The sequence below is a fragment of the Lepisosteus oculatus genome, chromosome 5 (genome assembly GCF_040954835.1).
Source record: "Lepisosteus oculatus isolate fLepOcu1 chromosome 5, fLepOcu1.hap2, whole genome shotgun sequence".
NCBI lineage: Eukaryota > Metazoa > Chordata > Actinopteri > Semionotiformes > Lepisosteidae > Lepisosteus > Lepisosteus oculatus.
The window spans coordinates 61,260,588-61,286,137 of NC_090700.1; the positions used below are offsets into that span (position 1 = coordinate 61,260,588).

General features: G+C 38.2%; 1 protein-coding gene across 12 annotated transcripts in view; it reads left to right on the top strand.

Moving 5' to 3' along the window:
- The window catches only part of celf6 (CUGBP Elav-like family member 6), a 146,117-nt gene that overhangs the window by 33,314 nt on the left and 87,253 nt on the right, over positions 1–25,550 (top strand). The window contains exon 1 of one of the 12 annotated variants that reach the window (XM_015343727.2): positions 17,203–17,232. The exons of 10 other annotated variants lie outside the window; for them this stretch is intronic. In XM_015343727.2, the coding sequence (XP_015199213.1) occupies positions 17,209–17,232 (24 nt within the window). In that variant the 5' untranslated portion in view covers positions 17,203–17,208. Of the gene's footprint in view, positions 1–17,202; positions 17,233–25,550 lie in introns of those variants that run through there. One more of the 12 variants, XM_015343726.2, reaches the window with a different exon arrangement.

The following is a 25,550-nucleotide window of genomic DNA, read 5'->3' on the forward strand; positions in this document are numbered from 1 at the left end:
AAACAAAGATTCATCTTCACTAGATAAAAAAGCAAAACATCATGAAATGGAACATTCCTTAGACTGTAACATTTTCCTTTCGATTTTTTTACTTCATGAATCTTGATGAGAATTGGTTCAAAACGTAAAGGCCTATACAAATGCAATTGCATGGAAATGATTTCAATTGCAATGTACATCATAACCTAAGTGCTAACTAGATAATTTCCTTATTGCTATAATATATGACACTGAAATCTACTACACAGTTTAGATAAATGTCACAGACAAACTGTACTGGTAGCAAAAACCAAACAAAATAAGCTGGTGTTTAAGTGTTATTTCTTGAGAACAAATAAATCATATTATTTTTAAAAGTGATATTTATAAAAGTTATTTTTAAAATGCCTGGTAGACATTTATCAGTGCTTCTGATATTGTGTATTTGAGCTTGTAGAGTTATTGGAAATTAGAATGAAGTGTTCAAATATGTTTTCTATAAAATTATATTTGCTAATAAAACATTATGGCAGTAAACATGGGTTTTCACTGCAAATTAAAGTAATAAATCAGACAATCAGTTCATGTTGATTCTAGCATGGGACAGTGTGTTGTGCAAGACCTAAAGTGAAGTCTGCATGGTCTAGTTTGATGTGTGTGTGTGTCTGTGAAGTGTGCAAAATAAAAGGATTTTGATGTCCTAATAGCTGTTAAAATGTGGTCTTTTCATGACTGCAAAAGGTGCTGGGAGATGGGGACTAATGAGAATGTATAGCTCCTTCAGGATCCAGAGCAATGCATTTTTCACGTTTGTTTTTTTCCCCTGGTGTCAGAGAAAGCTCCGCTTCTTCAAAGCGTTGCCATTACGGGACTATTACAGCATTCTTCAACGCTGACAAATTACCTGAGGCATGAATAGAATTCAAAGCAGCACCTCTTCCTCTGGCTTCATCACAGCAACCTCCTGTTACAGTCGATAATTGAAGTAAAGCCTTTATCTGAATTTTAAGCCTCTCTCTCACTACCTCTAGGTTATTTATACCATGGCAACTCAAACTGCTAAAGCATGGCAAAATATTTGTGTTGATTAATTAGGAGATATTACATTTTTACAATGCCATAACTCACACTTCAGCACTATTTTAAAGATGCTTCACAAACATAAGGAACTTATTCCTTCATGCTTACCATTCTTCAAAAAAAGCACTCATTTTATATTTCACAAAACCACTGAAACAAGACAAAGAAGCTAGTAGCTACGGGTGACATGAACACAGAGCTTACATAATTAATAATGCATTTTTGGACAAAATAAAGTTGCCACTGGACATTTTTATTTATTACTCCAGAGCAGTATTTTAGGAAGAAAATGAACATTTAAATGAGAAAAAATAGCATGGAATTTAAACTCGAGGGTTATCATCAATACAACCTTGCTTCTGTGATCTTTTAAGAAGGGCATGTGCTTTTCTATGATGGAGATGTCCACTATGATCTTTTCTCATGTGAGCATGTTCTGTTAGCTGAGGAGTGGCAGCAGTCATTGTGCCTGTTCAGCTCTGTAAGTCACAATTAATGAATTACATTAACCTGTGGAGGTGTGTGGACAGGGTCTCTGACAGGATCTGGACAGGAATGCAACACATGACAGTTTGAATCATCCATCCTTAAAGCAAAAGGCTATGGCTGGTGTTGTCATTTGTATCACAATTGACAGCAGCCTTAGCAGTAATCCAAGAAACAGAGCACCATAGTCAGGCTGCAATAAGAGTTCTGATGTAATGTTTGTTTACTTTCCTCACTAGTTTTGTTCCCCTTCTTATTTCTGTTATGAATTGAGACAAACAAATTGACAAATGCTTCTGTAAGTTAGTTTGGCAGATGGAAAAAATAGCACAGTAAGACAACCCCAATTCAGGAGTCTTTGCCGTTCTAACCAATTAACCCCATGACTACTCACATACGAAGTGAAAAGGTAGTGCACCCTTATGTAACCGTTAACAGCTGGATTATTATCTCAAGCCTGCTTCACAAATAGGATCATTGAGTAAAAAGTGATAATTTGATATAAGCGTGCTAGTATATAACCCCCAGACATCAGTCAAAAGAAGAAGAGAAAATTGGGATTCAAGGATGAAGGAGTTGTGCATTGAAGTTGTACAATGAATGATTTTCCCTATCCTAACTGGAAGGATGGAAAACTTGCTAGCTTTTACAGAAAGGCACACAGGTAACAAACCAGCTTGATTTTAACTAATCTAATAAACTGTATGAAAAACACAACTGGTGTTCATTTGCTCCACCCTTATATACCCTCTGTGCAGGCTTTTATTGACAACACCTGTGCTCAATTAACTCAGGGCAAATATCTCATTTGCCTTAATAAGCTGAGGCCGGCTGGGAAATGTAGTTTTTCCACTTTTTTATTACTGGAAATACAGAATGTAAATAAGTTACAACGATTAGAGTTTATGTAGAGAATATCCCGGGCTTGTAATATAAAGCTTTTAGAACCAAACACTACAGTATGTTTTGTCACATATGGTTAAACCATTTATTTGTATTTCTGTGATACTTGTACTGTATAAGCATTAGTCAGGTTGAGTTACAATGGACCAAAGTTGTCCTTCATCAACAAAGGAGAAACAGAGCTGTAATGCCTTGAAGGCCTGATTGCAATTAAAAAGCAACAGAAGTATTATAAAAGCATTAAAAGAGTCATTCTGGCAGCCAGAGCATGCAAACCTGAGCCTGAGCACAGAAAGATTACTCTAATTCTTGAGCCAATTATCAAATCACTCATCAACACAGTGCAGGTGCACCTGCTATCTAACTGCAATTAAGCTTAATTTTTCTGAAAGCGCCATTGGGTTCCTCAACCAGTTGCAAGCTAGAGCTTTCATTAAGGAGTCTCCCCTCAGATGCAGGAAAGTCAAACGTCTGTTTTGTTCATCCCGTACTTTTGTGGTCCCTGCACATCAGACATCTTCAAGTCTTGCAACTGACTTTTTAAAACGTACATCCCTGTAGCTTGCGTACTGTAAGATTACAATTCATTTACAAGTTATAACAAATTCCAATACAAGGCAGGCAAAATGTAGAATTGGGAGGAATTAAACATTTTCCATGGTTCTTTCCAGATATACTGAAGATAAATGTAGATAAATTCTTAGTTGTAAATCTATTTAATCTACTATATAACTTATTGTCATGGATCTATAGATGGATCTAAAGCTGTAGGATGTAATATAAAATAAAGTGGGAACTTATTAAAAATAGGAAGTATTTATTTAGACAAACAGAAATGGGTGCAGGGTGATGACTTGTAATAGTTTCTTTGAGCAATTAATAACATGGTGAACACATTGGTTCTGCATGTTGGGAAGTTGAATAAAGTCTAAATCCACAGTGAACAAACTCTAGTACATCCAAAATTCGGCAGCCAAAATCCTGAACGGGTCTAGTGCAAGGGATGTCATTACTCCTATCCTGGAGTCCGTGCACTGGCTTCCTGTCAGGTGTCGTGTCGATTTCAAAATCCTCATGCTCACCTATAAGACTCTGCATAGCTTGGCACCTCAGTACCTGTCTGAACTCCCCACCTCGCAACCTTCGCTGTTCTAATTCTGATCTCCTATCTGTACCCCAAGATTATCTACACACTATGGGTGACAAGGTCTTCTATTGTTAAGTCCCAAAGCTCGGGAACTCTATCCCTAAGGATATCAGGGAGACACCTTCCCTATGTTCTTTCAAATCTAGACTAAAAACCTTCTTCTTTAGAAGGGCCATTACTAAACAGGTTCTGTTACATCCCCCATTGCTCCTACTATATTCAGTACCCCCATCTACTGTCTCCTCTCATTGTGTATTTTCATTGTGTATATCTTGTGTATTTTTTTTTGGTTGTTGTTCTATAATGCTTTTTGTGAAGCAACCTTTAAAGGCGCTATATACAATAAAATTTTATATTATTATATTATTAAAATAACAGCAAAGGGAATTGGTCACCACACCTTAAGCACTGCATCCACGTAAAGTTCCACATGTTTTCAAATTGACTGAAGCAGGTGACACAACATACAAACACAATAAATTATCGTGAACTGCTTGGAATTCAAAACCCAGACTCATCACCTGCGGCTTCACCTGGATTGATGATTGAAGTGCTGCATTAGTAGCTGAATCTTGTTTAGTCAGTGGCATCATTCAAATAGAGTGAGTGATTAAGCTTTAAGTTCGTGCTTGTGTGTCTGACTGAACCTGTTACCAAAAATGCTTTGGCCTTGAATACAGAAAAGGAACATGATAGCATTTTTTATGGCCAGTGATTTTAAATGGATTTTAGATGATTGGTAGTTTATATAAGCAATGAAGAGATAATGCATGGATTGTTTTTTTTAATTAAAGTTTTCCAATTCTTAATGCCACTTTCTATCTTATTTTAACAATAATTACTTATATTATTCTATATTACTTATTTTTCTGGGCACTCCACTCAAAGTGCTTTACAGGTCAGGGATGTCGGAATGGACGAAGCGTGAAAAGGCAGGAGAGCGGAAAAAAACCCTATGTGTAGCTGCGTAATGGGGGATTACCCCGGGCTGATCAGTTCAGGAGTCGTGTAGAAACCAATGCCCTCAGGCAGCGGACGTGGGGCGACCTGGATGCTAGGCGGGTCTCAGGACATCCGAACATCAATGCTGAGCGAAGGTGAATGACAGACCCGGAAATATATAGCCTAATAGATAGAGAGACACCGGAGGGACAGCAAAGCACAGGAAACTAGGGACAGGACATACAGTAGTAGGACCGCCATCTGGCTGCAGAGGGCGTGACAGTAATGGGGACTCCCCTCAATCTTCACCAATGTGTAGCCCGCCTGGATGATGCCACAGGAGCCATAGTGTGCCAGTAAGCTCAGCACACACCAGCTATCAGTGGGGAGGAGAAGGAGTGATGAAGCCAGTTCAGAGATGGGGATTATTAGGAGGCCATGATTGGTAAAGGCCAATGGGAAATTTTGTCCAGGATTCTGGGGTAACACCCCTACTCTTTTTGAGAAACACCCTGGGATTCTTTTTACTGTTTGGTGATGATACTATAATCCAGCAAAATCAGAACAGGTGAAACTAAAAAATTGCTAAGACAGACCTCAGGTACTTCTTTAAAGAGCAACAGACACTTCTTTGCCAGTATAAACCCATAGAGTGATGTATGTTAGAAACATAACACTCACACACCCTCGCTTCATTCCTCCTCCTCATCCCCTGACAGTAACTTGACAGCCTCAAAGATGACAGATTTGAAGGTGATGGAATAAGAGATTGTCAAGGATGACAATATCAGGCAGCTGCTTACTGGCTTTGAAGCTGATTATTTGATCCAGAACTAATGATTTAGTCGGGCTCAGTAGACCGAGATGTCTTGGCAGTCAGGTGTATGCTCCAGAAGGGTTTAACTCCTTCATCACTTGATGCCCTAAGGATCCAGGGTACCTTTAAGGCACCTATGACACCCTAGTTAGTGGATATGGCAGAGGGTTTGTATTAAATTTACTATTCTTGAATATAGACGTTTCTTTTCATAAAGAATCATTTTAGCCATCTTCCTTAAACAGTCGGGATATCACTAATCTTATCATGGCATGATCTCAAGATACTAAAGAATGTCAAGAAATCAATGACTCCTTTAACGAATCTGTCCAGTAATGACAGATGCAGGAACTGGTCATTGGAAAGGTAAAATACAAATCTAGCTGAAACAGCAAACAAGAACGTGACAAACCAATTATTGCCAAAAATAGGTAAACAGGGCGATCTGTCCCTCTGAGTTAACTGTAAGTTGCAGATTCTGATGTTCTGGGACTCGGGGTATGTTATGTGAAATAAATAAATACTAGAACAAAACTCCTGTTTCTCACATATTGTGGCATTCTGTCAGCTCCTGATTCAATAAGCAGTAATACCCAGGCAACTGTCTGATATTTTGGGATATCTCACCTTGCTATGCTTGCACTTAATAAGCAAAACAATACACAATGTCAATGAAAAAGCTAAGAATAGCTACAAAAAATACATATTTACAGGAAAGATACTGGGGAGTAAGCATTCTGGTCTCAAACCTTTTTACAGTGTAGCCTAAATGAAATCTACTGTACAGTTTATAGTCAGTTCAGTGTATAATTGCACTAATGTGAGAATAGAATGACAATTTTATGAAAAGTGTCAAAAACAAGGTCTAAGCCTCTTGAAAGAAATGTGTGTTGTGGCTCCTGGACTGTACAGCATAGTGAACGTTTTAAGATGGTAATTTTACTATAGGATTTATACCTCTGTTTTTACTGCCCACTGATTTTCTGTGTTTTAGTGAAAAACTCATAATTTTCCAGGTAAAAGCTGATTCTGGCAACAAGGGAAAATTGAAAATCTAGAAGTGCTTCCTAGTTACTTTATGTATCTGCAGTGCAATGTTTTATGTGATATTCACCATTATCTCCCATTTACCTGTATCAAGACTAAGAAATCAATTGACATTTAATTTAATTTAATTTCATACAGTGCAGTAGGCATGAGTTTATAAATACAAATTATCCTAAAAAGCAATTTGGTTATCCCTTATAATATATATACAGTATGATACTGAATGATCATAATAGACTTGGATAAAAATGTTTCAATGGTGTTTTGAAACACGATGTATTTGTTTGACACATACTGATTTGAACAGAAATGTTGTTACTTTTTAGGTTTGTCAGGAAAAGAGAAAATAATGTAACTTAACTTACATTATGTGTTAAAGTGTTCAGTGGGCAATTGGTTCTTTGACACTTTCATAATCTCTGGGAGAGAGCGGCAGGCAGGGGCACAGCTACGGAGCTGGTGAAGAACTAAACTGTAGAAGGGGAGGAGCTGAGCTTGATTCCAGCTGGACCCACAGTTTTTGGATTCCTGAGGAAAGGTTAATACTGGAGTTTGTAACAAAGAAAATGGATTTGGCAGCCTGTAAGTATCTTTCAATGGGTTTCGATTTCAGAATCAAATCAAACACAAATTGAAATAAAACAGATAGTTTATGGGTTTCATTTGTAGTTTCGATATTTCTCATTTCTCATAGTTGTTAAAACGTGCTTGTACTGTAGCTTAGTATTTGTTGGTAAAAATTGACAGGAAAGAGTGACATCGCAATAAATAAAAATGCCCTGGATAACTTGAGCAATGCCCTGGATAACTGAAATTGTAGCACGGTTTATGAGAAAATACCTTAAATTACATCCTTGTGGGATGGCTGTAGCATACACCACACTGCCACCTTTGCACAGCATGTGCTGCTATGCAAAGTTTGCACCAGCTGTTTCATGGAAAGAAACCTTGCCCTTTATTCAGAACTGTGTAATAATCCACATGAGGCCTAAACCACAGTTGCATTTGTGTTAGATGCTCCTTGCTTGTTCTGTTACATCTGAAGCCATTTTGAAGTAAAGTGAAGTAAACACTACACTATGGTGCTATGAGTGCCCTGTAATTATTTCCCAATATGAATCATTATTCCTCTACAATAACCCGGGTAATCAATCATCAGGAAAAGGAGACTTTTTTACTCTGTAAAATAGAAATATTCATGATTTAATGCTTTTTGTTGATGTTGTCCTAGTTTTGTCCCAGTTTCCTAATTTTGATACAAATCTTTAGTCTTTGGGTTTAACAAGCTGAGTTTAGCATGATTTGCAACAGCCATGGGTAGCTCAGCTTCTGCACAGCTCTCTGTGTGTCCTATTCATTCTGTGTAATGCTTGAAGCCACGATAAGCCATTTAAACCAGTAAGCTGAGACATGTCAGCCTCTGAATACTTTGTCTAAACTGAAGATCCTAAAATACTAGCAAAATGGAGCTTGTTCGTTTTCATTTCTACCGGTGATGGTGTTATTTAACAGAAGTTTGCAAGGAGGTCAGATTCTAATATATCAATTCTGCTCCTATATGTGTAAATACTTACTGGCTGTTCACAGTTTTTGCACATCTTTTCCAGCTTTCCTCCCTCCACCCCAGCTGCACCCTTGCCAGGACTGCCATTTCCTTAGCCAGGCGAGTTCACAATAAGGTGTTATCCCCTTATATCTGTCAATCAATTTTGTTATTAGAATTTGACTGAACAGCTGAATAATAAGTGACAGCAGTACCAATAGGAATAATAATAATAATAATAATAATAATAATAATAATAATAATAATAATAATAATAATAAACTTTATTTTATATAGCGCCTTTAAAGGTGGCTTCTCAAAGCGCTTTACAGGATGACAATAACAATAAATAAGAAGACTACAACAATAAATAAGAAAATTTCACAAGACAGGACATAATTATAATTACAACAATACAACAATAACAATAGAGGAGACCGTGGAAGATGGTATTAAGAAGAGCAGAGGGGTGAAGAATGGAACCAGTTAAGTAAAGGCTTTACTGAAGAAGAAAGTTTTGAGTCTGGATTTGAAGGAGTTTAGAGAAGGTGACTCTCTAATATCCTTGGGTAAAGAGTTCCAGAGCTTGGGGGCATAGCAGGAGAAGGCCCTGTCGCCCATACAATGTAGACGGGCTTGGGGGACAGTAAGGAGGGCAGAATTTGAAGAGCGGAGGTTGCGAGCTGGGGAGTAGGGCAATAAAAGTTCAGACAGGTATTGAGGTGCCAAGCCATGTAAAGCCTTGTAGGTGAGCATGAGGATTTTAAAGTCTACGCGGAATTTGACCGGAAGCCAGTGCAAGGACTCCAGGATTTACGTTTTAATATCACTCTGAGGGCATTTAAAGCCATATTTGTCTGGCAGTAAACTACATCCCTTAGTTGAATGCATCCAAAGTGCACAAGGATGTAGTTTACTATATTATCTACTAAAAGAGGTGTGGTATGAATATGATTTTCTGTTTACTGGGTTAGTGAAGTGGCTGTACTTCACATTGAAAATAATACTGCATGAAGAACAAGAAACTGAAGGCTGTTACTAATATGATATATGCAGAACTGAAACTGGTTCTATTGAAACTATGAGGCTTCACCTTTAAAACCAAAATGGATAGTAACATTAATAAAAGGTGAGACATTGAATTGAAACTGAAAAAAGAACAATAACATAGAAAAACAGATTCAGAGACTGTAGCAAAAATCACATCTGAGAGAACTGACCTGAGAGATTCTTTTAGTTTCACATCACACAACCAATGACCGATGATCTTTTATTCAAGGTCATTCATTGTGACACACAGTTAATCCTACTGATATGGTAGGATGGCCCGGCTTGAGTGAAGACCTCTGCAGACTCACTTGAATTGTTTAATCAAATAGAAAATGAAATAAGATCAAGGTGGGGAAAAGTGTTGGACTTACTGGGATTGATGATTTTTTATTAAGAACAACGCCACAAGAACCAAATGTTCACAAGGTAAGCAAGAGTGTATTATTAATTTTATTTTAGACAGCAGTGTTGTACAGATTCCTTTAGAGATCACTGGCAGGGTCAAAGACACAGTGGTGTCCCCAAATGCTCGAAGTCCACATGTATGAAATGTTATCTGTCAAATCAAGGAGACTGTAGGAAGCAAAGACAGTCACCAAGAAGGCCTGCACAGATGACCTTGTATATAGCAGTAGGGTTCAGTCAGATATGTAGACACGATACCCCTAAAACATATAGGAAACTAAGGCTTCAGGAAACAAAAAAGGACCCACTTTTGTAATTGGCTAGTATATATCTGACCTTTAACAGCTAGCTCCCTGAGGAGAGGTTGGGTGTCTGTCAGAGGAGAAATGGAATCTTGCAGTGGAGATAAGAGTCTGCTGTTCAACACATCTTTCTTTGATCTCGGGCTAATCTGTGTCTGCAAGGCAGAAAACTGTGATCTGTGACAGCCATTGCCTTCCCTTCAAAGTGGAATGAAGATTGTCCATGTCCCTGAATCAGCAAGCAGGAGCTCACAAACCAGCCTTAACCCCTCTACAGATCTGCAGCTTTTTCCTTTTCAGACCCAGGTGCTTAAAGGTCCCTAGCCCTGTTAGATTTTGGCAAGACATCTTTATTAGCATGGTTTAGGAAGTTATACAGTATGTAAATCTTCCATGCACTTACCTGCACTGAATGAGCTGAATACCCTGTTACATTTCAGTGATTTTTTTTCAACATGTTTTTTTTTTAAGTCTGGAAGTGAATTCTCCTGTGAATGTGAATTTTGGGGAGGTATATCTGGAGAAAATAGATAAAGAATAAGATTTTCTGCTGGCAGGCTCCATGTGCCTGGCTAGCCTGCTGCTCAGTGACAGAAAAGGCTTGGACTTTCATTTCAGGTCTTACCAGCAGCTGCTCATATGTTTCGGAAGGCATAGCTCATATCTGTTGTGGGTTTCATTTCCATATAATTGAATTCTGGCCTTTTCCCATTTGCGGGAGGATTTGGTTAAGCTGAAAGCCCTCCTTGACTGGTATTACCTCTGTGCAGATTTGGTTACAGCTGTTATTGAGGCAGAGAGGAACGGCGGACTGTCTCAGCGGATATCTTCCCTAATTACTGTGTTTATTGGAAATTAAAGATATACCAGCTAATGAAACGCAGCGAATATTACCTCCAAAGCAATGTCATTAATTCTGCCCCGTCTTGCAGTTCCTGTGTGAGAGAAGCAGATATTAGCATAAATATGAATTTTAGTCAGCCGGAAAGCACTTGAATGAAAACAAGAAAGGGAAAAAAACAACTCATGTTTTCTCATTCTTTTGTAATTTCTGGTGTGTATAACGTACTGTAAAGTTAGATTTTGAAAGGTTTATTTGTATACTCCTGTTCATCAATATTTTTTCCGGGCAGGGTCTGATGGAGCAATAAAAAGTTCATTCTCCACAGTGCCTGCAACCCAATGTCCTCTGTCCTCTGTTCTCGGTGAACAGGTCCATATTCAAATCCAGGCCAATTACTTAATGTCATATTAATGTGTTGTCTGCACAGCCTGGAAGTTCTGTTGTCTGCACAGCCTGGAAGGTAGAGAATAAATGCCCATGGTGGCAGTGACCGTCATTTCTTGGCAACTCTGCTAAACCTCAGCTGTACTAAATAGATCTGACAAGTAAAAAGAGAAAACATGAAAGTGGTCAAATGCAACACACAACCATTTAGTCTATTTACCAGCTAGGAAGATTAATGAAAACGGTGTTCAGAAGTTTTGCACTTATAGACACAAATACTTGCAAAATAAGTCCCCATTTTCATCTGATTAATTTATTTAATGTTATTTTAAATGAGCAAATATATAGTTTTTTAATTTTTAATTTGCTTGTTTTCTGGTGGGGTGAAAGGAAAATCTCCAAACTGACATGGGTATTAATCCTGGGCATGGAGTGTTTTTACCCTATTTTCAATCAAATAGATAAAAAATCCCTCATTTGAGCAAGTACTTAGCCTAATTAGAGATCAATATGCAGACAATTGAATGAAGAAATCTCTTTTGTTTGGGTAAAAATGCAAAAATGAAAATAATGAAAGACAGTCCTTCTTTAAAGATATTATTTCAATTATCAATTATAAACTAAAAGTGCTTTTAGATTTTGTCTTTCATATTCCTTTGATCCTCACTGCATGCTATAAGGTTACCCTTTGATACATTCATGCCACTCAGACGAGGGTGAATAACTTGTAACCATGTAAACAGACAAATAAGAGGAAAGCTTCTATGGCAGAAAAATACTAAGATGTACCACTTATGGCTCTGGCTAATTGAGCCCCTTACTTTAAAGTTGAGTCCTTCAGATTTTGCTTATTTTAGGTATAAGTGAGAGCTGTGATTTTAAAGTGGCTTGAAGCAAGACATGAAGACAAAAAGGAAAATACCAAATATTTTTCCACAGTGGAACTCCCCTAGAGAATAGATTTCAAAGCACTCCAGCGCACACAGCTTCAAGTGGACATGAAAACTCAAGGGACTTTGAAACACTGGTATGTAAAGGCAATTGTTTAGAAATATTTAATAAATGAAGCTAAATCTGCACCATTGAGACTGTATTAATTATCTGTTTTCATTTTTTGAATTGCTTAGTAGCCAAAAATATAGAGCCAAATTTGGGAAAAAATCTGTTTTAATTTATTATTTTATAATGGTGTTGCAGTGGCTATTTTTCATATTCAACTGCAGTCTCAATAGTCTAAACAGAAACTTATATTTCTATTTGTTGATGCATATTTGATGGCTTGTAGTCCCCATAACAGCCCTTTCTGTTCACCCATTTTGGAACACTGCATGGCACAACATTTTCTTGCCTTTGCATTGATTTAGCCTTCTGTATTGAATACCTGCTTTCTTTGAATTTGCTTCTTGTGTTCCTTTAACCTTTCCACTCCAGGCTGAAGCAGTGTCCTTGAGTGCTTAATAGGACCCCTTTAATGCTAGCTTCAAGAAAATACTCTTTTAAGGCCATTTTTCTACACCCTGATATTGAATTCCAACTGTTTCACATTTGTATTTTATAAAGTTCAGGCTAATCCCACCTTGCACTCTGAGATCTGAGTTTGAAAAAAGACTCAAATCAAATAACCCACCATCTCCTTTTATGACTGTAAACAAAGAATCTCTCCAGCTAGCAGTGAGATTTTGTCACAGACTATGTGCTGTTAGTATTAAAAAACACTTCTCACTCAACTACAGGATTATTGGATTGAGAATGTTTCAAAGAGCAACTGGGGCAAAGCAGCAAAAGTTTTGAACTGCTTAGATTTTGAAAAAAAATACTTTGCTATGTAGATGTAAAAAATAAAATCAAATTTGAAAAAAGTGGAAATCAGCACATACCAGAAAGGGATGTAATCCCCAAACTTTATTTTATTGAAAAACATAATGAATATAACATTTGTTACAAGATTTGTACTTTATTCTTTCAGATGAAACTGTTTTAGCATGATTAATTTGACATGTTCCAGATATTATTCTTAGCTGTACAAGTGAAAATGTTTTCTTCTGCAATCTATTAAAAAATACCTGCAAGTTTATTCTGATTTCTGATTTCTGAGAAGTGAATGCTGTTATTTAAAATGCAGGCTTCTCATTTTCTTGTCATCATGTGCTACTGGCAGATTCAGAATATGCAGCTGAAATGTGTCGTTAGAAAGATTTGTTTCTTTGAATTCAAACAGGGGCTGCCCTTGGGGATGTTATATAGGGCTTCTATCCCATAACACTGCATGGCGGTCCTCTTAGATAATTTTGTGTCACAGTGAGCCCCATGAACAGCTCAGAAGATTTCCTTGAAATTTTAATGAGTGCTTCCTCGTTATATAAAGATACTTTGATTTGATTTCAAAGACGACAAGATCAGAACAGCTATATTTATGCCTTAGACCTGTTGTGTTCTGTTGTGTATGTCTTTTTTGTTTCAAAGTCTTAAATAATGATGGTAGGGCTCTGATTGACCTTTCCATAATGACTGGATAGACTCATTTCCTCTCTACGGCTCTGTCATATCATCGAATCTCTCTCTCTGTATAATTATATGCTTGAGGAAACAGTGACTTATTTATTTTCCTTAACATAATCCCCCTGGAAGCAAAAAGGTTAAGTTGGGGGAGTGATTGGGTGCTATTTTTATCACAGCTTTATTTTCCCCTTAAGCTTAGGAAAGCATCTGCTATAAGGTGCATGTTTATATCTGACATACAGAACTAGAGAGGCATACTGTGTTTACCGAACTGTCCCCTAAATATTTGGTTAGGAAGACAAGGTTCACTGACATACAACTGGAATTTTCTACATAAAATGGGGTGTATTGTAACCAGTGAGGTTAGAGTGAGAGTACTACAAAGCATGATCACCTCCATCTCCCTTCTATCAGCGATCCAAGGGTTTTCTAAATTTGAATGGTAGTAGTCAGGCTGCTATGTTATTTTATCATATTTGTTGCATTATACCACATAAAACGAGCATCAGTGTTATTATGCGATGCCTGTTGTGTTTATTATAATATTAATTGTAACCTGTTATATTTCCACATTATATAAAAAATAACTGAATAAAGGTCCGAATAAAATTTTTATTCATATTTGTTTTCCTCATTTTAGAACCCTGACTCACTAAATATAACTGCATTCATGTAAAGATTAATGCATTTGTTTATATATAGTCTCATACAGTCTCATATAATCATGAGAAATGATGCAAAATCTTTGATTGAACAATAATGCCTTCTTTAAAAAGATTTAAAAAGTTATTTAGTAGTCTTTGTTTGACTATATCTGCTAAAAGAGATTTTCTGCATTCCCTTTTTATGCCGCAAAACAAATTTCACAAACAACTGTAGTGGACTGTGAGACATTATACCGACAGGAAGAACTAACATAGAAGTAAAAATATGAAATTAAATGAACCTTATACAGTACTGTACGTCACTGGTTGCTACCATAATTTTGAAGACAGAGGTTGATTATTTTAAAGTATTATTTCCCCATAGACTGGAGTAATCCAGTAGTCATTTGGTGACAGATACTTCAATAAGTTGTCAATTTCACATGCATGTCTCTTTTGACTCATAGACAAACTTACACCTCATTCTAATATGCAACACTTTCAACTGTGACTTTGCAAGTAGTTCAAATAACCTATTTGCATCACACTGGTCAGCCTTAAAGGTCAATTGGTCCAGATCACAAAAATATAAAAAATGTCCCATGACCGTAATGTGTAGTATATATCAAACAACTAGAACAGGAACTATAAAGGAAAACATTTGTATGCCCTGATTAACCCTGGCTGGAGACTTGGAGCGATACTTAAGCACCTGCTTTTGAGTCAGTAATTACAACAGTGGAATAGATTAATCAATGGTGTCTTAGTGGCTTGGCAATCAGGTGCCATTTAGGTTAATAGGTTATCTTGAGGGGAAGAGCTCAGAAATATGCAATTTAGAAGTTTAAACTCATCTTTTGAGCTTATTCAATCACAGCAATGCAGATCAATCAATGGCTGAGCATGAAACTGCAGTGGTATTCTCTTATGTTGTTGTGTTGAGGGCATATTGCAACCTAGGCTTCATCACTTGTTTTTTTTAAGTTTATTTCAGAACATCTAAATGAATAATTCTGTGCATTTGGGTCTTCTTTCCTTTGTTTTACCAGAATATTTTTAACAAATAATTCCCTGTAGTAACCTTGGAGAATTTGAATACTTGCTCTCAACTCAGAAATCTAAATTGCAAAATGACTGATACACTGCGGCAGTTTGTGGAAGGCAACATGCAAACAAAACAAGCAGTACTGACCAGCTGAATGAAAACACATAAATTCCATCTAAAACAAATATTTATTCTATTTTATTTTTTCTGATTTAAAATATGTTTCATCCGAGAACAGACTGAATAGGATTAATTTACTGTCTTGTGAAAGACAAACTAAAGCTCGACTTCAAAATTCTCACATTGATGAGGTCCTTAAGGCATAGCTAGAAATTAAATGACAAGAGGTTTTGGAAAGTATATGCTGTACAATGAGTATGTACTGTATGTGTAGGGTAAAACAGTTGACTTAGCCATGCTTTAAATGTGAATAAACCTGCAAATGTTAAGGTTTTGCAGTTAATCATCTACTAATATCCAGATGGGCATGGTAAGCTCTATAGTCTTCTTTTATTTATTATAGTTTGCTTAGTGTTATACAGTATTTGAATAAAACAGTGTTGTATCAGTAATGGATTATATAGCATATAGCAAATGCTGGCTGATCTACAGTACAACTGGTTATAAAAGTACACAAACTAGAAATGTACTGAAGACCACGTGATCTAATTGTGCTTTGGCAAAACCAATACTGATAATGCAATTTTAAAGTGAAAAGCCAAGATACAAAACAAATTAAGGGACCAGACCATCAGTCATAATTTGGACACACCTGTATTCTGCTACAAACACCTTTGCAATGTGACCAAACAACACTTCCAACATTTCTCTTGCCTCTTTGTACTCTTTAATTCACAACAAGTTCCAGGCTTTTCCATTTGTGTTCTAACACCTCAGGTACGCTACAGTCCCTGAAATGAGTTTAAATATTTCTGAAATCTACGAAAGTTGGTTTCACGTGTTAACATTTCTATGAGCAATGGTGACCCATGATGATCCCAGTGTCCAGCTGGCCTCTACATTACTTACAGTAATTGATGTCTTAGTTGAGGGAACATTTTGATTAATTAGGAATATTAGACAGCATTCAGCTCTTCCATTGTTTTAGATGTTATATTAAATATTAAATTTTAACTTAAAATCTAGAACTTTTTAAGAACTGAAATTGAAGACAAACATTAATTAGCTCGATTAAGGCTCTAATTAGCTAAGAGTTCAGCTGGAATGCAAACCAGCAGACACTAAGTCATGAGGACCTGGACTGAGAAGCTCCCTGCTGACAGTTTTATTCAGTGGCAGCACTTTGCTACTAACAAGAAATGATATCAGTAAGGTGTGGCCTATTAACATTTTCAAAGTCCTCGCCTTGGGTTGTCATTTTCTTCCCTGGCTATAGATGGGGACAACATAGTCTTACAGTAGGGTAAGATAATTTGGAAGGCTTTAGTTAAAAGTTCACGTTATAGAGATGCTGGAGAATCATGAACACATTTCAAGCAGATTTAAGACCAAATGACTGTATACTGTACATTAAAAGTCAATCTGGCAATATTACGGCAAATACTTTTATAATTAGAACATGAACAGTATTATTTGAATTAAAAAATGAAATGCAACTCTAAAGATGAATTAAATTATGTTAAAACAACAGAACAACAACAACCTATTATTATTATTATTATTATTATTATTATTATTATTATAACTGTTTTACTGTATTACTTCCGTGTTTATTCTCTTCAGAAAGTACAGTAAAAAAAAGTCTATGACCGATTAGTCTGTGTTTACAATCTCTCTCATTCTCTGTCAGTAACATCATACGAGACATTCACATTCCCTTTCAGATGATGTAATTTAATACTATCTGTCACTAATCTTGGGAAGAAAATCAAATACATACACAAATAAATAAATAGAGTGATAAACAGATTTGGAGAGATAAGCCCTTCTCTTTTTCTTACTCCCCTCGCTTTGTGAGACACGCACTCGGGCTGTGACATTTCTGTTGCCCTGGAGACGGAGTGTGCCAGGCGGTTGCCATGGAAACCTCTCTGCACTTAATGCACATATAACGATGGCCCTGATGCTGCAATGGCAAGGAGCGGGCTGATACAGGTTGGAAATTGCACTGGAAAAGGTGCACCTGCTGGCTTTGTACTAATTGGCTATTTCTCTTTCTCATTTTTTTGCTTGTTTTCTGTCTCTGTCTCTCACCAATCAATCCATATTCCACTTTAATCCTTTCTGCTTCCCCGCCTTCAGTACTATAGTTTCTTTCTATCTTGAATTCTGGCATTTAGATGCTCACAGTTTTATTTAAATTTTGTTTTGCTATTTTTTTCAAAGATATTTTTGGCTCCCCTTTATATCATGTCTAAAAAGTACTTAGGGAGTGCCTTTACCGTAGTCATGCCATGTCTCTGTTCTGCATACAGCAGGGTAGTGCACATTTGGATTCTTCTTTTAAAGTCTTTAAGAAATACGTATGAGCACAATTGTCTTTTGTCCTGTTAATAGGACTTGTATTTCAACTTTCCACAAAGCCTATTTTAATACCTCAAACCTGGAGACTACACTAGCAGGTGTATGCTGGTGCACATCAACATATTCTGCTATAACTATAAACGTTTTAGAACTGACTTATTTTTTCAGTAAATAATAATGAGCAGTAGTTTTACAAGTACATCACAGGTAAAGCTTACACCCATCAACTGGCATTGCAAAAAGCTCATCTCATAATAACAGGGTTCATACAAATGCAGAAACTCTATTGTCTGCACTTAATAAACTTTGTTCTACAGTATGTGATGGTTAGGTTTTCATTATAGTTTAGGGCATACTTGGCTTTTTTTTAAACAAGTGTTTTGTTTTAAGTAGTGGTTCGACACTCAGATCTGATCCTGTCTTTGAAGTGCTTACTGTTTGACTGAAACCTTAGGCTTCAATATCTGGATCAGGTGATTACATGATTGATGAATTGATTGTTCAGGCAGTATTTTTCAAGCCTGCATGTTCAGAGCACTCCAATTATCCAGGCCGTCACAGCTAGAGAGTGAAGAGTAGTGGCTTTGCCAACAATGTAATCTGTCAGGGAATTAAATTCTGACTGACGCATCATAACCCTTGCCATACACCATAAGTCACCTTGTTAGGCAAGGAATGAACAGTAACATCAAGCTTCAGCATTTTTTACATTTCTAAGGCAATTACAGATTAAGAATGCATATAATTATAAGGTACAGTAATAACACTACAGTACTTGAACACAATCTATACTTACTCTGCAATTTTTTAGTTGTGAAAAAAAACACAAGAAAAATGTTGGGATTTGTTCATTTAAAACTAAATAAATATTTAGAAACTTACAGTTAGCGATTTAGCCCATTTTCTTCATTTGACTCCAGGTAGTTCCTTGAGTACACAATGTCAGGTGCTTCTTGAGGGATTCCAGAGAAATAACAACAGCAAGGCAAGACAGTTTGCTTGAAACTTTATGGATGAAATGTAAACTACTTCATATTTTCACACCTTGCAACATTTCCCTCTCCTCCACTCTTAGTTGTTTTACTTAACTTGAATTATTTTGGCTGACATTGTCAGCTCCCTTGAGTAATCGGAATACCAGAAGCCCACAAAGTATTCCCTGTTGTGTATTGTAGAATGACTGTTATTTAAACTTGCCTGCCTAAGAGGTACCTTTTCAAGCAAAGGATTATATTGGTCACTCTTCTTTAAATTCTATCCATTTCAGCTTTGTAGAATTTTCATATCTTAGAGTCCCACCCTGTGTGTTGCAAGCCTAAGGCAAAGGGGCCTTGTGAAAGTGGAGCAGCAACATGCCAAAACAAGAATACTTTGTTTCCACTGCTGCAGCTCAGTCAGATCTCATCTGAGAAAGGCTGTCTTAGGTGCAGGTGACTCTACTTCTGCTGCCAGTGAGGCACAAACCAGTCCGGATCTGACTAACTTCGTCACAGTTTCACTTGACACTGAAAATGTTGATTTCTTTTTCCCATCAAGAACAGCATTGTTGTCTGTACCCACACATGCATAATATTAGTGTGCATTTTCAGTACCTAGTAACTATAGAATTTGACATGTTAGCTACTTTCCTTCATTTATCTTTCCTTGTCTGTCAACTGAGCTTTTGAACTTATGTCTCTTGCTCTGCTGCTGTAAGCAAATCTAAGCACTCTTCAGTACAGATGGTAAGACATTGACCAAACAAGTTTTTGATGTTCCCTTCCAAAGCTGCCTACTAAAGAAATATTTTTCCTAACAAGACCTTGAAATTTTTTCTTCAGCCTCCCAGCATCACAAAGCTGCCAGGCAGGTCAGGTGGGAGTTGACCAGATTAACTGGACTCAGTGAGCTCTTGTTAGCAGGGATGTGAAGCTGCCTTACACTCTATCTCAGCAACATTCACACCTAGATTAACACATACTGATGTAAAAATACATAAAATGAAATGAGCTTGGAATAAATTTTTCTTGTCATCACTCAGTTTCCAGATAGAAATTAACAGCTCTTGCTATCCCAACTGCGAATCACCTTAAAACATTAAAACTAAACCATTCATTTTAAAAAGGACAAAGAATCTCCCACATACCCTGCCTTCACCTTAGGAACCATTCGTCAGGCAGCTATGGGCAGTAAATTACTTTTCATCCACAGGCCGGCAGTGAGCACCTCCCTATCCCTGGGACTCAGCACTATTTACTCTCTGATTCGAGACCTTTTGACACAAATAAATCCACCACTGCCCCCCGTCATGGTAAAAATGATTGCAAGTGTCTAAATGACAGATACGCACATTACTGCCAGGGTCCAGATTCTTTTATCTATAAGAATGACTTTTTTCTGTCTTTCTCTGCTTGGTTCCACCCTCTCTGGCCTTCAATTCAGGGACTACGACAGAGTAAACAGACCTTTTCAGTTTCCTGCTCATTACAGTCTTGTTCTCTGGAATTGCTACTGAAATTTTATTCACACCTAACGCATTTGGTACCAATGAGAAATGCTGCCCCTGCTGAGGTGTATTACTTTAGGACATAAAAAGGTGTCAAAAGAAAGGAGGCTGTTTTGGCCATCTCACTTGTTTGGCTGTTTAAAAGCTAAGCAACCTTAAAATGTCATTCAGACGCCTTCTGAAAAAGCCCAGACTTTGTGCCTCAAATACCTGGCTAGAGAACTTGTCACAGACACCCACAGCTCTTTATGCAAAGAAGTGTTTCCCCTTCTCCATCCTAAGAAAATTGTGTCTTAGTTTCCAGCTGTGACATCATGTCCTTGTTTCGCTATTAAGCCTGAAGTAGTCCACTGGGGTAGTTGTTATTAACTGTACTGTGGTTACATTTCTTTTCACACAGCTGAAGAATGACTTGTGTCTGTACATTGTAAACAAATGATTTTAAAACCACGTAAGGCTTGCATGAAACATAAAAACATCCTTTTCATTTTTCATTATTTATTCGTACGATTCAATTCAAACCATTCTACAGTACATACAGTATACTGTATACATAATACAAATGTGTACCTTTGTGAGGTTCTAGACATGTGTAACCAAAGAAAATGTTCTTTAAAAGAGAAAGAAATTAAAATAAAAGTCAGGGAGACAGAGTTTGACAGCAGTATAATCAGCAGTCACCAGTTACTTCTTAATAACAACAATTAATCAACAACTTTTAATAGTAGATACATTTGCAAGAAAACATAACTTGCTTTTGATCTTCAAAAAATAATAAAACAAACAGTTTTAGAAGTGCATAATTGTAGCTTGTTAGCAGAGAATTAAAAGGAATAACAAAATATTAATCATAAAACTAATGAGGGAAATGCAATGATTTTTTTAAAAAGCTAATACATTCAATATTTTTCATTTAGACTGAAATCTTTCAGGTTGCTGACCAGACGTTCTGTAATTTTTAGAAAGGTTTTCCCACCTGTACAGTCCCTTTCAGCTTTGGAATTCAAAATAGCCTTGTGTAGTAGGATCTACACAGATAGGCAAACTGTTCACATTGATGACCCCTCCCCCCCCAGAAATGTGAGGCTAGTTTAACATTGAACTTTTCCCAATTTCCTCATATACCAGTTTTCAGTGTCAACAGAAACGAAGAAAACAATTGTCTATAAGAAGACTGTATTCGTTATAAACTTGCTTTCATTGAGTTGCTGAACGATTTTCCTCATCACTGAGGTTGCATTATTTTTTTCACTTTATTATAACAATGCTCATTGATTATTGTAATGACCTTGGCACACTTCAAAGGACCTGAAATCATGCAAAACTTATTTGTCACCATGTACTTTACACAAAGCTAAGTCCCCATCGCGTAATTTGATCATTTTTGTCCACGTTCCTTAACAACCAGGTTAGTGGCGCGTGGTCAGTATACAAGATAAATTGTATTCCCAATAAATAATATCTTAAATAATCCAGGGCCCACTTTATCGCAAGACATTCTTTTTCTATGGTGGAATAATGTTTTTCCACAGGGCTTAATTTACGGCTAATATACAAAATGGGGTGCTCCAATCCTTCAACTTCTTGCGACAGTATGGCTCCAATCCCAGTGTCAGACGCATCAGTTTGTACCATGAATGTTTTGTAAAGTTAGGTACCTTTAAGACCGTTTGAGGGGATAAAGTTTTTTTTAGTTCTTGAAAGGCCTTCTCTTCCCTTTCTGTCCATTTGATTTTTTCAGGGCAATTCGTCTTTGTTAAATCGTGCAATGGGGCGGCAATGGAGGTAAATCCTGAAATGTAACAGCGATAGTAACTCGCCAATCTCCAAAACGTTGGTATTTGCTTCTTTGTAGAGGGTTTAGGCCAGTTTCTAATTAACTGCACCTTCTGTTCTTGGGGCATGATCTTTCCTCTCCCAATCGTATAGCTGAGATAATTGGCTTCCTGGGTCCCTAGACAACATTTACTTGCATTAGCCGCTAATCTTGCTTCTCGCAAAGCTCCAGTTACTGCATTCAGGTGTTGTAGGTGCTGTTCCCAAGTCGTGCTATGAATTACAACATCATCTCCGTAGGCAGCTGCAAAATCTCTATGAGGTTGGAGTATTCGGTCCATTAATCTCTGAAAAGTAGCTGGAGCTCCATGTAAACCAAACGGAAGGACCCTATACTGGTACAGCCCCTCAGGGGTGGCAAAAGCGGTCTTAGCTTTAGCTTCTTCAGCCAGAGGCACTTGCCAATATCCCTTTGTAAGATCTAGCGTACTGATATATCGAGCGTTACCCAATTCCTCGATTAGATCATCTATATGGGGCATAGGGTACACGTCAAACATCGAGATCTCATTTAACCATTATTCTCATTTAAATTATTACAGAACCTAATAGTTCCGTCCTACTTGGGTATCAGTACTATGGGACTAGCCCACTCGCTATGGGATTCTTCTATTATCCCCATTCTCAACATTTTTTCTACCTCTTCCTTAATTAATTTCCTTTTGGCTTCAGGAATTTAATAGGGGGGCGGTCTTACCCTTTTTCCTGGTTCCGTGATAATCTTATGTTGGATGAGATGAGTTTGACCAGGACTCCAGGAACAAACATCCTTGTTTTGTGAGAGGAACTCTTGTAAGTCCTGCTTCTGTGAGGGTGCCAGGTCCCCCAGGACAATAGCACCAGTTTCTTCTTCCAAAAGGTCAGGGGAGAAGTGGGTGAGCAGAACTTCTGCTCCATGCCATCTCTTTAGTAAATTCACATGGTAGATTTGATGCTGTCGTCGTCTGTCAGGTTGCTTCACTTTATAGTTGACCGGACCCACCTTTTCCTCCACCTCATAAGGTCCCTGCCAGGAGGCCAGGAATTTACATTCCGGGGTCGGGACTAATAGCAATACTTTGTCCCCTGGCTGAAATTCTCGCACACTAGCTCCCCTATTATAAATCTGCCTTTGTTGCGCCTGGGCCTTCTCCAGATTTTCCTTCACAATGGAGACAACAATGTTGTATTCTTTCCCTCATTTGTTCAACATGTTCAATGACAGTCTGCAAGGGTGAACGTTGATGCTCCCAAGACTCTTTGACCAGATCTAGTAATCCCCGTGGTCTCCGAGCGTATAATAACTCAAATGGAGAAAACCCGGTCGAAGCCTGCAGTACTTCTGGAATCGCAAACATTAGATAAGGGAACAGTTGGTCCCAATTTTTACCATCTTTCTGCATGACCTTCCTCAGCATGCCTTTGAGGGTCTTATTAAAACGCTCCACCAGTCCGTCTGTTTGTGGGTGATATTGTCACGGACGTCCAAAGGGACTAACCGTGGGGAGCAGGAGAGCAGAAAAAGACCCATATGCGTAGCGGCGAGACGGGAAAAAGGCCCGGGCTCATTAGTGCAAAGAGTTCAGGAATGCCGTATAGAAACCTATGCCTCAGGGAGCGGACGTGGGGCGTGGGACGTGCTGAGTGAGGACAGAGCGCAAGACCCGGAAATATATAGCCCAAGGAAGAGAGGGACAGGAAGGACAGCAGACCGGAAACTAGGGACAGGACAGAGAAGGAGCACCCTCTGGCTGCAGAGGGCGTGACAGATATACTGAGGTTCTGATTTAATGAATACCCAATAGTTTACTTAAATCTCGCATAACTTTGGACATAAAAGGAGTTCCCTGATCTGTTAAGATCTCCTTAGGGATTCCCACCCTAGAAAAGACCTGTACTAGCTCCCTAGCTATATTTCTGGCTGTGGCTGCTCTCAACGGAATGGCTTGGGGGTACCTTGTGGCGTAGTCCACTATTACCAGTATATACTGATGTCCTTTGGCGGTTTTGATCAGGGGTCCCACCAAATCCATTGCAATCCGTTCAAACGGAGTTTCAATAATGGGGAGAGGAATCAAAGGATTCCTATAATAAGGTTGCGGGGCAGTTCTCTGACATTCTGGGCATTCCTGACAATATTTCTCAATGGCCTTATATATACCTGGCCAAAAGAACAGAGCGAGCAGTCTCTCAGCTGTCTTCTTCACATGAAAATTTCCATCTTCCAACTGGGCCATCCCAAACCTCCCTCGATGTTATGGTGGTTCCCAGTCTGGCAAATCCATATTTAAGAATTCATCTCCCAGTTTGGAGCCTACTTCCTGTTGGTCTGCCTCTCCAGGGTAATTGGTGTTGTCCTCCGAGTCTCCGAGATATGGAAGTGGACATTGCCTAGCAGACTGGACAGTATTCCAAAGTTGAAGAAAGTGGGGACAGTCACATCCCAACACCACCGGTTGAGGCAATTTTTCAACCACCCCTTTTCGGTGGAAATGGGAATTTTTGCAGACGGATATACCTTAGTTTCCCCATGGATACAAGTAATAGGGATTGCTTCTGCTTGCCTGATCTCGGTGTCTTCAGGTAGTGCTGCAGAGGTCACCAGTGTCACCGTACTTCCTGAGTCTAACAAGACCTCAACATATTTTTCCCCCTATCTTGATTTTAGCAATACAGGGTTCTTCACAGGATGGGACGCTTGCCGTGAGGTAGTTGCATTTTCCCTCTTCTCTGGTGTCCATTTGCATAGGTTCACACCAGTTGGGGCAATTACTGGCTAAATGTCCCTCTTCATGACACTTAAAGCACCTGCGGGACTCTTTCCATGCTTGGGCCCTTTGAACCGATCTTCCCTGAAGAGAAGTCTTAAATTGTGGTGGACCTCGATAATCTCTGTACTTTAGTGACAGGAACTCCATTTCATTCTCCAAACTCTTGGGGTTTCTCCTCTCCTCTTTCTGAAATTCCCCTCTTTCTTCCTTAATCAAAGCTTCAGAAGCATGCTATCAGTCCACTAAATCAACCACCTGGTCTAATATCTGGGGATCCCCATCACTCACTTTTCTTTTCATGTGAACAGGCAGACTCCTCACAAAGTGATCCAATACCACTCTTTCTACCACTTGCCCTGAGTTAAGTTCTTCTGGCTGAAGCCATTTTTTAGCCAGATGTACAAGGTCAAACATTTGAGATCTCGTTGGCTTATCCATTTGATACCTCCAGTTATGGAACCGGACCACTCGTATTGCCATCGTTACTCCTAATCTTGCCAAGATCTCCTTTTTTAGAGTTTCATAGTTCTCAGCATCCTCCTATTTTAAATCATAATAGGCTTTTTGGATATCCCCAATTAAATAAGGCGCTACTCTCCCTGCCCATTGCTCTCTGGGGCATGCATTCCTGGCAGCTGTTCTTTCAAAAGTTTTTAAATATGTTTCCACATCATCAAGCTCTGTCATCTTTTGAAGCCCAATTTCTTCTGTCTTACTGGGTTCTCTCCCTGTTACTGAGGACCGTCTAATTTCCTGTTCTAGTCTTTGCAATTCCTCTCTCACCAAATTCTGCTCTTCTATAATTCGTTGATTCGTCTCAGTTTGAATTTTATTAGCCTCCTGCTGTGCCTGTATAGCTTCTTGTTGTCCCTTTAAAG